Source organism: Manduca sexta, chromosome 17 (assembly GCF_014839805.1).
Source record: "Manduca sexta isolate Smith_Timp_Sample1 chromosome 17, JHU_Msex_v1.0, whole genome shotgun sequence".
NCBI lineage: Eukaryota > Metazoa > Arthropoda > Insecta > Lepidoptera > Sphingidae > Manduca > Manduca sexta.
The window spans coordinates 9,280,777-9,294,067 of record NC_051131.1 but is presented as its reverse complement, the minus strand read 5'-3'; the positions used below and the strand labels follow the sequence as shown (position 1 = coordinate 9,294,067).

The 13,291-nt window shown below is 33.5% G+C and overlaps 3 protein-coding genes across 4 annotated transcripts in view; all 3 read left to right on the top strand.

Moving 5' to 3' along the window:
• Nucleotides 1-3,458, top strand: part of LOC115443476 — a 34,463-nt gene extending 31,005 nt beyond the window's left edge. The window contains exons 5-10 of the mRNA XM_030168899.2: nt 11-216; nt 320-419; nt 1,041-1,188; nt 1,664-1,789; nt 2,132-2,256; nt 2,718-3,458. Coding sequence (XP_030024759.1) covers nt 11-216; nt 320-419; nt 1,041-1,188; nt 1,664-1,789; nt 2,132-2,256; nt 2,718-2,764 — 752 coding nt within the window. The 3' untranslated portion in view covers nt 2,765-3,458. The remainder of the gene's footprint in view (nt 1-10; nt 217-319; nt 420-1,040; nt 1,189-1,663; nt 1,790-2,131; nt 2,257-2,717) is intronic.
• A 281-nt stretch (nt 3,459-3,739) lies between these two features.
• Nucleotides 3,740-8,145, top strand: LOC115443480. Its single transcript, XM_030168906.2, has 5 exons — nt 3,740-4,170; nt 5,214-5,482; nt 5,824-6,076; nt 6,148-6,454; nt 6,722-8,145. The coding sequence occupies exons 2-5, from the start codon at nt 5,242-5,244 to the stop codon at nt 7,925-7,927; spliced, it is 2,007 nt and encodes a 668-aa protein (XP_030024766.2). The 5' UTR covers nt 3,740-4,170; nt 5,214-5,241; the 3' UTR covers nt 7,928-8,145.
• A 420-nt stretch (nt 8,146-8,565) lies between these two features.
• LOC115443478 lies at nt 8,566-12,805 on the top strand. 2 transcript variants are annotated; one of them, XM_030168901.2, is made up of 5 exons: nt 8,566-8,777; nt 10,128-10,316; nt 10,433-10,682; nt 11,053-11,344; nt 11,599-12,805. In XM_030168901.2, the coding sequence occupies exons 2-5, from the start codon at nt 10,163-10,165 to the stop codon at nt 12,742-12,744; spliced, it is 1,842 nt and encodes a 613-aa protein (XP_030024761.1). In that variant the 5' UTR covers nt 8,566-8,777; nt 10,128-10,162; the 3' UTR covers nt 12,745-12,805. The 2 variants fall into 2 exon arrangements, with proteins under 2 accessions (XP_030024761.1, XP_030024763.1); XM_030168903.2 differs by having other exon boundaries at nt 8,599-8,748.
• The last annotated feature ends 486 nt before the right edge of the window (nt 12,806-13,291 follow it).

Sequence of the window (13,291 nt, the reverse complement as noted above, 5' to 3'; positions counted from 1 at the left end):
CTTTTTTCAGATAAACAACGCATTCGTACGGATGTCGCACCCGTCGTCGACCTTGGGCCGGCGTCTCTGGGTATGCCGTGCGTCACAGACTCACAGTGCCATCTAGTGGATCCGTACACGAAGTGTCTCAACAAGCGATGCGATTGTGTTTACAGAACTAACTCTACGTCTGCGTGCTCAGCTCGTAATAGAGGCTGTTTGCCCGGCACCTTCCAAGTAAGTTATGTTTTATTTGGCAAAAAGCTACCAGACAAATAGCCTACAAAATGGATAGAAGAATTATACGTATTAATTAATTTATTTAATAAATTATTTTCAGTGTCGATCTACCGGTACTTGTATCAGCTGGTATTTCGTATGCGATGGCCGAAAAGACTGTCCCGATGGATCAGATGAGAAATGCCAAGGTACTGGTAAAGGTAACTATCTTATGCACAATTTTTTATATCGCACCATTCTCCTCAAATGTAAATATTTTTCTTATGAAATGTTTATTATTTCTTTTTTAGCTCTCAATTTTATTTTTATAACATAAATTAGTTATAATACTTTAAGATAGCAAGTAAATAATTATGCTATCTAATGTTTATGTATGTACTATGTAAACATTACATAGCATAATACCTAGACCCATTAGGTAGATACATCGTGAGAATTTTCGTGAGAAATGACGACGTTTATGGGAAGTAATCAGTTCATCGAATCGAATTGAAACACTTACGTATCTCAAAAGTACATTGTAGCTGATTTCGTCGACAATCGGCCTAACTATGTAGTAGATGGTGAGATACTTGAGACTAATATAAAAAAAATCAAAAACTATAAATTAAAGTAATCAACATCATCAACCAAAATTAAATTTCGGCCAGTTCGAAGAACTAAAAACTCTCGTTCCATTTTAAACATAACAAAGCAAATAATAATACGTAAAACGAGATTTTCACTGAAGTAGAACGAATAAAGTCCAATCTCGTGAAAAGTTGAAAAAATCAGAATGACTATAATTAAGTTTTTAATTACCTATCTACGCCATTTTGCAGACGGTCTAGGCGAGCGATGTCCGATGAACTCGTTTAGATGTGGCGGGCTGGGGTCGCGCTGTGTGTCCAGGGCTTCGCGGTGTGATGGTACACCACAATGTCCTGGAGGCGAGGATGAGAGGAATTGCAAGGCGACGAGACGTAGGGGGTAAGTAATTTACGATTTGTAACATCGGTATATTGATTGTAAAAATGTTTAGAGTATTTTTTTTAGAATATTCAGATGTAAACGTAAAATTTTGTTTTGACAAAAAAAGTATCAATGTACTTTTACATGTAACTCTGAGGTTAACACTTGCGTATTTGTACATTAAAAAAATCAGTAATAGCCTAGCAAGGTTAAACCTCAGAAAGCCTGAGAGAGACCTCAGGGCACGCATTCTTAACTATTCCAATTTACCCGTGCACTGTTATTGTTTCCTTTAATGGTGAAAGGAAACATCTGAAGGCTATTTGCAGCCTTCAGATGTTTCCTTTCAAAGATTTAAAGATCTCTTAAATCCAGTTAGTTGCATGAAACCGAATAAATAAACCTCGTAATAGAACAGTATACATGATAATAGATTGAACTTATTAACGATTCTGTAATCTGTATATCGTTAAAATGTAATATCGTATTTCAGATGTCCACGCCACACATTCCGTTGCGGTTCCGGTGAATGTTTACCTGAATACGAATTCTGCAATGCCATAATATCTTGCAAAGACGCATCCGATGAGCCTCCACACCTATGTAATGAGCAATCGAGGTAATTTTCTTTTTTTTTGTCATATCATTTTCTCGCAATAAACTCACAAGTTACGTGATGAGCCAGATAACAAAAGGTACTTTATTTGGACGAGACTACTACTCAATATTGTTGATTTTTAATATCAAATTAAATAAAATGTGATATAAAATATACACACTGAATACGAATTATATACTCGAAAGCGACATTGCTATTGCATTATGTACACGTCTTGCTTTACGACCCGTTGTTTTGCTGTTTCACAACCAGCCCACGTGTGACCCATAACGGTGTTTGGCCAAATATTTGACCTTATTGTATATGCTTTGTCCAACATTTGACATGGTGCTGTTTGTTCAGATGGCGGGCTGCTGATTTTTGTCCAATGCGGTGTGGGAACGGTCGCTGCAGGAGTACGGCTGTGGCATGTTCAGGCAGAGATGGATGCGGGGATAATACTGATGAGATTGCTTGCAACGTTTGTAGTAAGTATGCTGGACTTTATAGCCTTATTTTAGATGTATTAAGGCGTAAACAAAACAATGAAGCTTTATCAATAAGTACTAGATATTCTATAGATATTTACTCTTTGTGAATCTAAAAGACTTATGACAAAGAAATATATTGCACATCTTATGTATATCAAATATCGTATTTTTAAAATTCCGTCACAAATCGGTGCCGCAATTAAGGCGGTTGACATATTTTATTTATTTGTGTCATGACTCGTGCCGCAGCACAGAATGTGTTTAGCCTAATCAATAAAAACTTAGAGGGACATTACTTCAATACTTGCGATTGTTACCACGAATTATGCGATCATGCACAAGTCATTTTTTAAGTTATTCCGTTAGACGTAGGTTTATATATAAGTATTACAAATAAACAATCATTAAAGAGTAGAGCTATCAAAATAAAGATATTTAATTATTTTCCTTTTTTACAGAATGTCCCGCATCGCCGACACCATTAAGGCATTCACCGACCGATTGAAAATATTATCCAGTGATTAGCATAACATTCTGATAGGACCTAAGTGCTCAATGTATCGAAACAACTGATTTATATAAAATCAATCTAGTTTCTCAGATAGAGCACTTGAAGCTTATTTAAATTCGAGTACCTTGAACTTGTCAATATAAATAAAACAAGATTATTTTATACTGTATACATTTACAACTTAATGTGATGGTAAAGCGACAAAGGTGTGCATACATGTATTATTGTTTAAACTGGAAACAATTTTGCAAATAAATTTTAAAATCGTTAGTAATTTGGCTTCATATACTTAATTTTAAGTATTATAACCAAGGGAAAGAAGATAAATCCATTACAAATCACATTTTAAGGATTCAAACGGCCTTACCCGCATAACATTATAATAAGACTGAAGAGTGATACTGTTGGTAAACGCACACAAAATGGAACAGTTCGCTAATTTTATTTAGATTGTAGCGGATTTGTAAATAATCTCTATTTTAAAATATTTTTACACGTAAAGTCACGATTTAATGATATATTAGCGACGTAAGTTGTCGATTATAGCGGTAGTTCTTAGAATAAAATTTAGTTTTATGTGTGAAGTCCGCTTGACTGCGTCAAGATGCGTGTATTATAGTGTGTTTGTATGTGTGTGATTATATTGATAAGTATTTATTAAATCAATTTTATTTGAACCTCTGTTTTATTTCCTGTCTTTTAAGGTTATAAACCTATTAATGAAGTCTTTTAGACACTTCTCAACAATATCCAAAGTCAATGAAAACAAAGTAAAAAACTAACATCAAAATTTAATAATTTTCCTCTTAATAAACATGAGATTAAAATATTTAGGTATTTTAATAATTGCTAGTAATAACTCTTTGAATGGTTTTTGAAAAAGATGTTATACACTCGAAAAAACAAATAACTCTACATACGTACAAAGGTTTAAAAGCTTTTGAACCACAAAGCTTATACTTTAGGGAGATGTCAACTTACTGTCTGGTAGTATTGAGTGTTTAATTTGGATTTGTTTAAAATCTCCAATTTACAAGAATCGCGTTTACTAAACATTGTAGAGCGCATGCGTTCATCTTAAAAACAAAAATGGCGACACAGCATCAGTGATCTCGTTCTTAGCTTTTATGTGTGTATACTATGGAAGTGTATTAGCAATCCATGATATTTCCATTAAAGACTTATAAATTAAATTATACAAATAAAAGGAAATGACTATACGTGTACCTACGGTGCACAAAAACTATCCAATAAGGGACCTGTGGTGAAATAAAAACAAATAATATATTTACAAGTAACCTATCTAAAAGAATAAAATCTTATATCGAACCTTGAGGAAATATTGCACAACTATATTGGTTTATGAAGGCGAAATAAAATAGTGCAGCAGTCCTAAAATGGTAAGTAAAATGCGTTGTTTACTTCACATATCCTAAACTTGTTTACAATGTTTGTAATACAACAAACACACCGAAATAATAGCATGCGCGACAATTCATTCATCAATTAACAATTCACACATGAAGTTACACACACACACTAAAAACAAGTTTGGAAAAGTAGCGTAAATTTTAATTAAATTAAAATAGTTCAATGAATAACGCGTAAATAGGTGAATAACAGAAGATATTTGTAAGAATGGAACTTAGAAGAAGAAAATGTTGCGTGCTTATAGTTAAGATATTGAAATGGTTATTCAATCCATTGACGAGGTTAGTATCGTGAACATTTTTCATTAATAAATACTGTATTGATTTATGATATATGTATATATGAAACTCGTCTAAACAAGTTGTTTTTAATCATTGCTAAAATTAAATGTTGAATAACAGATTAAGTTTTGAAATCTCTAAATGTAGCTCTATTATGTTGACTGGCTCGGTAGCGTAGTTGTAACTGTACTGAGGTCCTGGGTTCAAATCCCAGGTTGGGCTAAAATAATTGTGACTGGGTTTTTCCATCTTAAAAATTACTCAGTTCCAGCTCGGAGTCAGGAAGTTGGCGGTGTGATACCCCCGTGCCTCGGAAAGCACGTAAAGCCGTTGGTCCTGCGCTTGATCTCTCTCCGGTCATGTCGGATTGCCGTCTCACCGAACTATGAGAGTGAAGTAACAGAGAGTGCACCTGTGTACTGCGCACACACTTGTGCACTATAATAATCCTGCGTACCTGGCTGATCTCCGTTGAGATTGGCCGCCGTGGTCGAAATTCGGCTAGGATGGACTAGAATATTACATTATTGCACTAGACGTTTTAGGCATTCGCATCTTTACAACCTTTTGCTTTTCGAAGATCTTAATAATTTAATTTATAAGGTCACAATTAAATAATAGTTTACAAAACTGAATGCAGCAAGAAAATTAACTTATGAGTTGAATAGTTTATTTTAAAAAACCAAAATTATTAATTATAGCATCACGCTCATTGATAACTTATATTGCAGACTTAGAAAATTAATTAGAAAATTAAATATGAGGCATTTAAGACCATCAATAACAGTATTGGCAATCATCTCATGTTTTATCACAATAGTGTTGTACTATTGGGGCCATTTGCCGACACATCGTATAAATAAAATGCCGCGATTGGCGGAAACGACTACAGAAAAAATCATTGTAGAGAGACCGATGTTACACGTGCCTCTAAACAAAGTATACAATGTGCTCAAAGACGACAACGATTCAATGGAACTAATAGATGAACACAGACAAGGTAAATTATCGTAATATATGTATTCAATTAGAAAGAAAATGTTAGAAATCGACCGCTTAAGCTATTATAACATCATCATGGGATTCTATTCATTTCACACTTTAAAGTCATAATAACAACAAAACTTATATTTATGTTTATGTCTACGTAGAGATAGGAAGAGACAACTTATCTATATTGAGTTCGCTGCTCTAAATTTCGTCCAATTGGATTTCCTATGAGATATTGGTACTGCTCTAGGAGACCGGATAATTCACAATGAGAACAAATATACCAATTGCTTGACTATCACTTCAAAATAGTAGAGTTAGATTTTAACTCCGAATTATCATACATTTCAGTGTACATGATAGATACACCAGGCTGCAAAATTCCCATAAGACTAATTAACTACCGAAAAGATTTAAAAATTAGCAAAAAGCTATCAAATTGCGGCCCCCGAGCTGTATATTTACGCCGGAACGATGAGTTCAATATTCGTGTATACATCGCTGAAAAGACTATGAAAGAGTATTTGAGAAAATCTACAGAGTATGAATGCTGTTACCGATATATAAGGAAACACGACTTGTATTTCAAACATGGAAAAACTGAGTGCGTAATTATTGTATGATATATTACACTTGAAACTTTACAAATAATTTCGCTTACAAGAAAATTATTAGTTCCAGATATTCAGATTGTAAAGAAATCAAACACGGGAGTACATTTAGGTTGGAATGGGATTTTATAAATGTGCAATGCTACGATTATGATTCACAGAACGTATCGCACGTAATATATAACGATATTTACGCGTTCGCAAAAAAGATTAGTATTTCGACTCAAAATTATAAAGAATGTAATATTAAATATAACGTGCTGATGATTGGAATGGATTCGATGTCGTTGAACCGCGTTGGACAGACGATGCTGAGAACAGTAACGTTTTTTAAACAAAATTACTGGACTGCATTTAGAGCATACCATAAGGTAAGTGAGGGAGCAAAGGAACTAAAAATTGAAGTTCGTTCATGTAAGTAAACTCATAAAGACAACAATAGAGAAGATTCCTGTACTCAGAACCGATTTGTTGCTTTAATTTGCGCGTCATATTGTCTCTATTTCATCACATTATAGTACCCGTTAATGCAAGTTTAAAATCATTTTAGCTGTTTACAATAGAAGAATGTAAAATGGAAAATTAACCAGAAAAAGCATTTAGATAAATGTTTATTATAAAACACTTTTCTTTTTCAGATCGACGACAATACTTTTCCTAATTTAATGGCGGTTATAACCGGCAAAAACCTATCTGTTATATCACAGCGGTGTTCATGGAAAATGGATAAATGTAAAGATCTTTTAATATGGAATAAATTTAAAGAGGACGGCTACGTGACAGCATACGGCGAAGACTACTTGAGACTGCCGGACACATTCACGAATGAATACGCATTTCAAGAACAGCCCACTGATCACTATCTTAGACCTTTTTTTATGAATCGTGAAATCGAATTGAGTAACAGATCGACAGTGTGTGCAGGAAATGTGTATTCTGGACAACAACTTTTAGACTACGCCCTCGACTTCGCAGATGTTTATAAACAAGACAATTTCTTCGGTTTATTCTGGTTGAACTCTTTTAGTCATAATGTAAATAGTAGGCCTGAAAATGCTGATAAGATATTTGAGAGTTTTTTCAATCGATTGTCGTATACTGGGGCACTTACAAACACTTTTATTATATTTTTTAGTGATCATGGCATACGTTTTGGGCAACATCGTGCGCAAATGGAGTCATATTTTGATGATCGGATGCCATTTCTATTTATATGGCCTCCAATACTATTTACAGGTAGAGAAGTGATGAAGTATAGGGCATTGGTTATCAATCAGTTTAGGCTAATTACCCCCTACGATATTTTTGATACTCTTGTAGATATAAAAAGTATTTCCTCTTGTAGTAACGTTACAGATATAGATTCTGATTATACTGCAAGTCACAGTATCTTTGATATTATTAGTTATAATCGCACTTGTAAAGAAGTTGGTATCCACGATAAATGGTGTAGTTGCCACAACTTGTACCCTCTGCCGATACAAGACAATGAAGGTATGAGATGCGTTTCCCACGTACTTGCTAAAATTAATTCTATGATAAGTGCAATAAAGACTAAGAAATGTTGGGGATGCATGAGTCTTGAACTTAGAAATATTTTAAGGGTTCATTTTTATTACAATGACGACAAAATTAGCCTTTTTTATGTGGTGGCTTTTACAGTAAGCCCAGGGAATGTATCATACGAGACAACTGTGTTGCGGAAAAACAATAATTTTGAAATCATTGGACCTATCAGTGTTATATCATCATATAGGGGATTAGGAAAATGTACTATTAATCCCAAAGAACGATTGTATTGTCTTTGCCAAAAGATTGAGAAATGCTCACTTATCCGCCTCTAATTTTGTTTGAATACGTAATCGTGGAAATATAGAATATTAAGTAACGTGTTTTATAAGTTATATTTGAATCTGTGATAAAGTAAAGTATTGTTTTAAAAGATAAGATAAACATCTATGTTTTTATAGCGACTATCCTGTTAACAATAATACTCTGACACCAAAAATCACTTTAGTGATTTAAAGATTTCCTGCACATAAAAAATAAATTGCGCAACCGTGAGGGCCCTACAATCTAGTAAATGTATTAAATAATATATTTTGAATCAATTAATATTTCAATAAAAAAATACTATGATTCCTATTCTATTTCCTGATTAATACTGATATGCTTTTGCCCGTGGCTCCTTCCCGTAAAAAACTTTTTCCAGGATAAAAAATACGCTCTATAACTCAAGAGTAATGTAGCTTTCTATTAGCGAAAGAAGTTTCAAAATCGATTCAGTAACTAGAAATGAGAACCTAAAAACCTATAATTAAACGAAGTCACATACTTTTCCTCTGTAATATTAGTATACATTAACACATTGTTCTACGGGGTAAATGAATACCTGAAAAAACAACCAGTAAGTGTTTGTTGTAAGAGAATTCTACAATAGGTAATGAATGCTATATTTATCAACGGGATGGTGGTGGCGGTACAGTTTGATAAATAACTCGCACTTAGCATACGGACTACATAAAAATTGTTTACGGAATATATGTTCATTCTATCAAGCATTCTCCACCAGTGTTAATTAATGAAACTTTATACATGTCCATGTTTTGAAAATGTTTGTGAGAAAGTGAAGAAAATTTTGGCTGTACATTGTTTTGGTTAAATGGTACGTTGTTCTAAATTATCGTAAGAAGGGTAAGTTTTACCGAATTGTTTTGATAATTAAATGAATTACTAGCATTTAAAAGTGCTTTCCTGAAATAATAAGCAGCTTCCTACTAGTGAAAGAATTTTCGGAATCAGACCAACTATACCCGTAATAAGCGTCTTCAAGCAAATACATAATTTATTTTGGTTGGAGATAATGGTGAAAAAAAAACATTTTTATAAGCAAGCTTTATTTAAATGCTTTAAAAAGTAAATTCAAATCAAAACAAAGTTTAATTAAATTTTAAGGGTATTTTATTTAAGAGCATTTAAATTAATGCTTGTTGTTGATATGATTTTTTACTATAAATTTTCGATGCAAATTCTTTAATTTAATAAGCATATTGTAGGAGTGCGTAAAAATAACTAATCTACTGTCTTGAGTGGTACTGGTCTGTCATATTAGATGTAGAGTGAACATTTTTTTTTTTATATGCTCAGAAAACCCATTCATTTGATATCCTTATCATGGACCTGCACAAAAAAAACACTTGTTGGACTGCCCTCCATATTGGATTTAGAATAATGCCACTTAGCTAGCCATGCATTGCCGTAGTCGTTTGTTAAAAATTTTATCTTAATAGGTTGACGATAACTGCTTTAAAATTTCATTCGCAAGATTTGACCCGAACATATGTACCTACATACATACTTACAAACATTGCATGTTAAATAAAACCTTGTAATAAAAATTTCGCCTCCATGCTTCATCGCAAAAGGCGAGTACATGTAGAGTAGTGGCCTGAGAGTTCAATGCCTACATTTTTACAATTAATAGCTACAGTAAAAGAAAAAAAAAATTTACGATATATTTAGGGCTGTATATATGCTTGTCGGAGCGGTATTATTATATGCAACTATATTTTTTTCTATTTATCTATATAAAAGAAACAGTAAATGAATTTAAAATGATACCCATTAACACTATCCATTTGGATAAGTTTCCTACATTTAAAGACAACTTATAGTACATAGACAAACTGTGATCACACAATGCAAGCAATTTACAACACAGTAATGCATGTGACGTAAAAACATGTTGACGTATTCTACTAGTATAATACCGGAAGTATGGTATCCTCTTGTTACACTTAGATAACAATTACACAGCGTCCTTTAATAGCTTAGATTTTGCTATTAATATCATGCACCACCGTATTATTTAAAAGTTACAAAAAATACGTGTCTTAAAATTAGATTATTTTGACTACTTGTATAATTTTTCTGCTTTTTCCTTATGGAGGAATGGTTGAGATCCCTCCCCTCTTTCCTTAGGTTGAAATTGCAAGTAATGGCTGTTACCTATGACGTACTAAGTATTTACGTACTTTTTTACAGAACATAAACTGGTAATTAAATGGAAATTTACGACGATGAATTTTTTTATGAGATGTTTGATATTTCCAACATGTTTGCTGTTCGTTCTTACATATTACCAATATGACTCCATGATGAATTATTTGCAAATGCCTTTTTTTAAAAGCTATAAGAGTATTTATAATAAGCTGGTAACAAAACATAAGTATGGTAAGTGGCTCCTTCATTTTCTTATTCTTTTTTTACTATTATAGATGATAAACCTATACTAGTTTGTTAAAAATAAATAATACATATTAATAGAGTTAATTTTAATGATTTTTCAGGAAATCAAGAGTTTTTGATTAAGACGCCAAGATGTTCCATACCTAACTACACAAAATACTTAAAATTTACAAATACAACACACATGAAGGCAAGTTGTGGAGAGAGAGCAGTATTTATTAAACAAACAGGAAACAATAAAATTGTATTCGAAATTGACAAGAAGAAACTATCAAAATATACAAAGAAAAAACGGAAAATCACCTGTTGTTACGAATTTGGTCTAATTGGTTTTGATAACGACACTTTTATGTACGTAGAACAATCTTAAATAACAACTTTGCGGCTGCGTTTTGTAAAGTTACCCAGATTGTAAAAGGCTTAACATCCTAATGGACTTTAAGGATTCAGGAGGAAGGGGACGATGAACTACAGGAGAATTCTCACGATTCCCTTAGTGTATGTTTACACATAGCGTGACATAGCGTCGATCAATAGCCATTAAATGACATAACTACTTCTTCGTTTATCTTTATCTATAAAAATATTAGTACCTATATTTTAGTAAAACATCTCAGTAAAACATACAATTAGTTCATTTGAAAATGGAATGGAGAACAAACATATATTTATAATGTTGCAATTATTACTTATTTTGTATAATAGAATGTTTCTTTTTCAGGTACACTAGATGTATACCGTTTCAAAATGGAAAAGAAATTAATCTTCTTCACGAAGTCGTAACTGTTACTTGTAGCACTCAAATCAGTAAAATGGAGACTGACATTGTATACAAGGACTCGTATATATTAGTCAAGAAGAAAGATAAGATAAAATCTAGCACAACCAAGCCATGGAACATTCTCGTTCTGGGAATGAGCACCATGTCTCGTGGGCGCATATATGATGCTATGCCCCGTACAGTACAATACTTACAGGCAAACAAATGGCTTGACTATAGAGGATATCACACGGTTTGTAGTAATTATCATTACCAACTAGCGGCCCCAACAATTGTTTTGTCATTTTCATTTATATACATATAGATGTATTTAAGTTAACTGCTATACCTATATACTCTCAAGTCAAATTTTCCACCTTTCCTTCATTAGATTTGTACATAGTATGCATGAAGTATTACCCGTATTAACTTTCTTTGAATATGTATCGGTACTTCAAGTAGGTCCTACTTACTTACTATTCATCGTTTTAATATTTTTTATCACAGGTAGGCGACGAAATGCTTCCTAACGTGGTATCTCTACTAACTGGCAAAGAAATAACAACAGTGAATCAAAATTGCAGTACAAAAATATGGGATAAATTTAGAAATGCAGGATACATCACTGCCTTTGGAGATGATTACTTTCAACTACCGGATGGAAACTCCAAAAATATATTTCCACCTTTCTCTACAGATCATCACGTATGGCCTTATTTCCACGTTAAATATAAGAAAAGAAAAGGCAATATATTTTGTACAGGATATTCTCCATCGGGTAAACATCTGCTTGATTACGCGCACCAATTCGTTGATACATACAAGAGAAATAATTTCTTTGGAATGTTCTGGATAAACACGTTTAGCACTAGAATAGAAACGACACCTAGACTCATCGACGCTGATGTAGTTGCTTTCTTTGAAAACATCAACAAAACTGGCTCACTGAATAATACGTTTGTGTTATTGCTAAGCGATCATGGCATGAGTTTCGGAGATTTCAAAAAGTATCAAGACACGTATTACGAGAAACGACTTCCTATGTTATTTATGTGGGTGCCTTATGAATTTCAAAAACTATATTCAAAGGAATTCAACAACACAAAAATAAATCAATATCGAATGCTATCGCCGCATGACGTGTACTCGACTATAATCGATATATTAACCTTCTCCAATCACACAAACGCAAGTTCAGAAGCATGTTCGCAATGTACTAGTTTATTTAAAGAAATATCACTACAAAGAAAATGCGCAGACGCTGGAGTCGACGACGTATGGTGCGCATGTCACTTCCTAGAATATATAGACGATAATAATGTAAGAGTTTCGAAAAGCATAAAATTAGTTGCGAATTACATACAAAACAAATCAAACACCGTTAAAACAATTCCTTATATGAAGTGTGACGAGCTGCATATTAAGACTGTCTTAAGAACACAAACTTATAGTGAGAATAACAAAATATATTATTTAATTGCAGTGTTAATGTCTCCAGGTAATTTTTCGTTTGAAGCCAAAGTACTAGATGACGGAAAGGATTTAAGTATTGTATTACCTGTTATGAGCCTTTCACGCCATGGAAGGGGTAATTGTGCTATAGATCCAAATGATCGTGCGTTTTGTTTGTGCAATATCACCGCATTAACATAACAAAATATTGATTCTATATGTGATAAAAGCATTTCAATATTATATTAAACTGTTACTTCAATTATTTTAAATTCATTAACCACCCTTTTATTAATTCTATAATCTAGATCAGCGGTCGGCAACACGCGGCCCGCGGACGTTCTGTTTGTGGCCCGTGATTGTTTTGTAATAAGGCTTAAACATCAAAATAAATGTATTAAATTAAGAGTAAGCGCATCTAAAGCAGGGTTTCTAGGTTTAAATTTTATAGGTATGGCCCGTCTTTAGTTAATTTTGCCACCTTGTGGCCCTTGCCTACCAAAAGGTTGCCGACCGCTGATCTAGATGATCACGCCACGGTATGGGTAAAATGGGGCCTTGAAAGTTGTGTGGGTATGAGCAGCGGGGGGTTGTTCGCCCAACTACTCAAATGAAACCCCGAGACAATATGCGAATTGTTCTACCGCTGTCGTAGACGCCAAAGCCGTTCATCGGTGTTTGGGGTCTTCTTAGCCACTTCTCGTCCGACGGGCCGCAAAGGTATTACCGCGTAGCTTTCTTTGTGTAA

Bases quoted from the DNA above. Each gene is read 5' to 3' on its own strand.
- LOC115443480 (XM_030168906.2), top strand. From the start codon at position 5,242: ATGAGGCATTTAAGACCATCAATAACAGTATTGGCAATCATCTCATGT. The intron at 5,483-5,823 runs GTAAATTATCGT...CATACATTTCAG, and splicing joins AATAGATGAACACAGACAAG to TGTACATGATAGATACACCA. The intron at 6,077-6,147 runs GTGCGTAATTAT...GAAAATTATTAG, and splicing joins TTCAAACATGGAAAAACTGA to TTCCAGATATTCAGATTGTA.
- LOC115443478 (XM_030168901.2), top strand. From the start codon at position 10,163: ATGAATTTTTTTATGAGATGTTTGATATTTCCAACATGTTTGCTGTTC. The intron at 10,683-11,052 runs GTACGTAGAACA...TTTCTTTTTCAG, and splicing joins TTTGATAACGACACTTTTAT to GTACACTAGATGTATACCGT. The intron at 11,345-11,598 runs GTTTGTAGTAAT...TTTTTATCACAG, and splicing joins ACTATAGAGGATATCACACG to GTAGGCGACGAAATGCTTCC.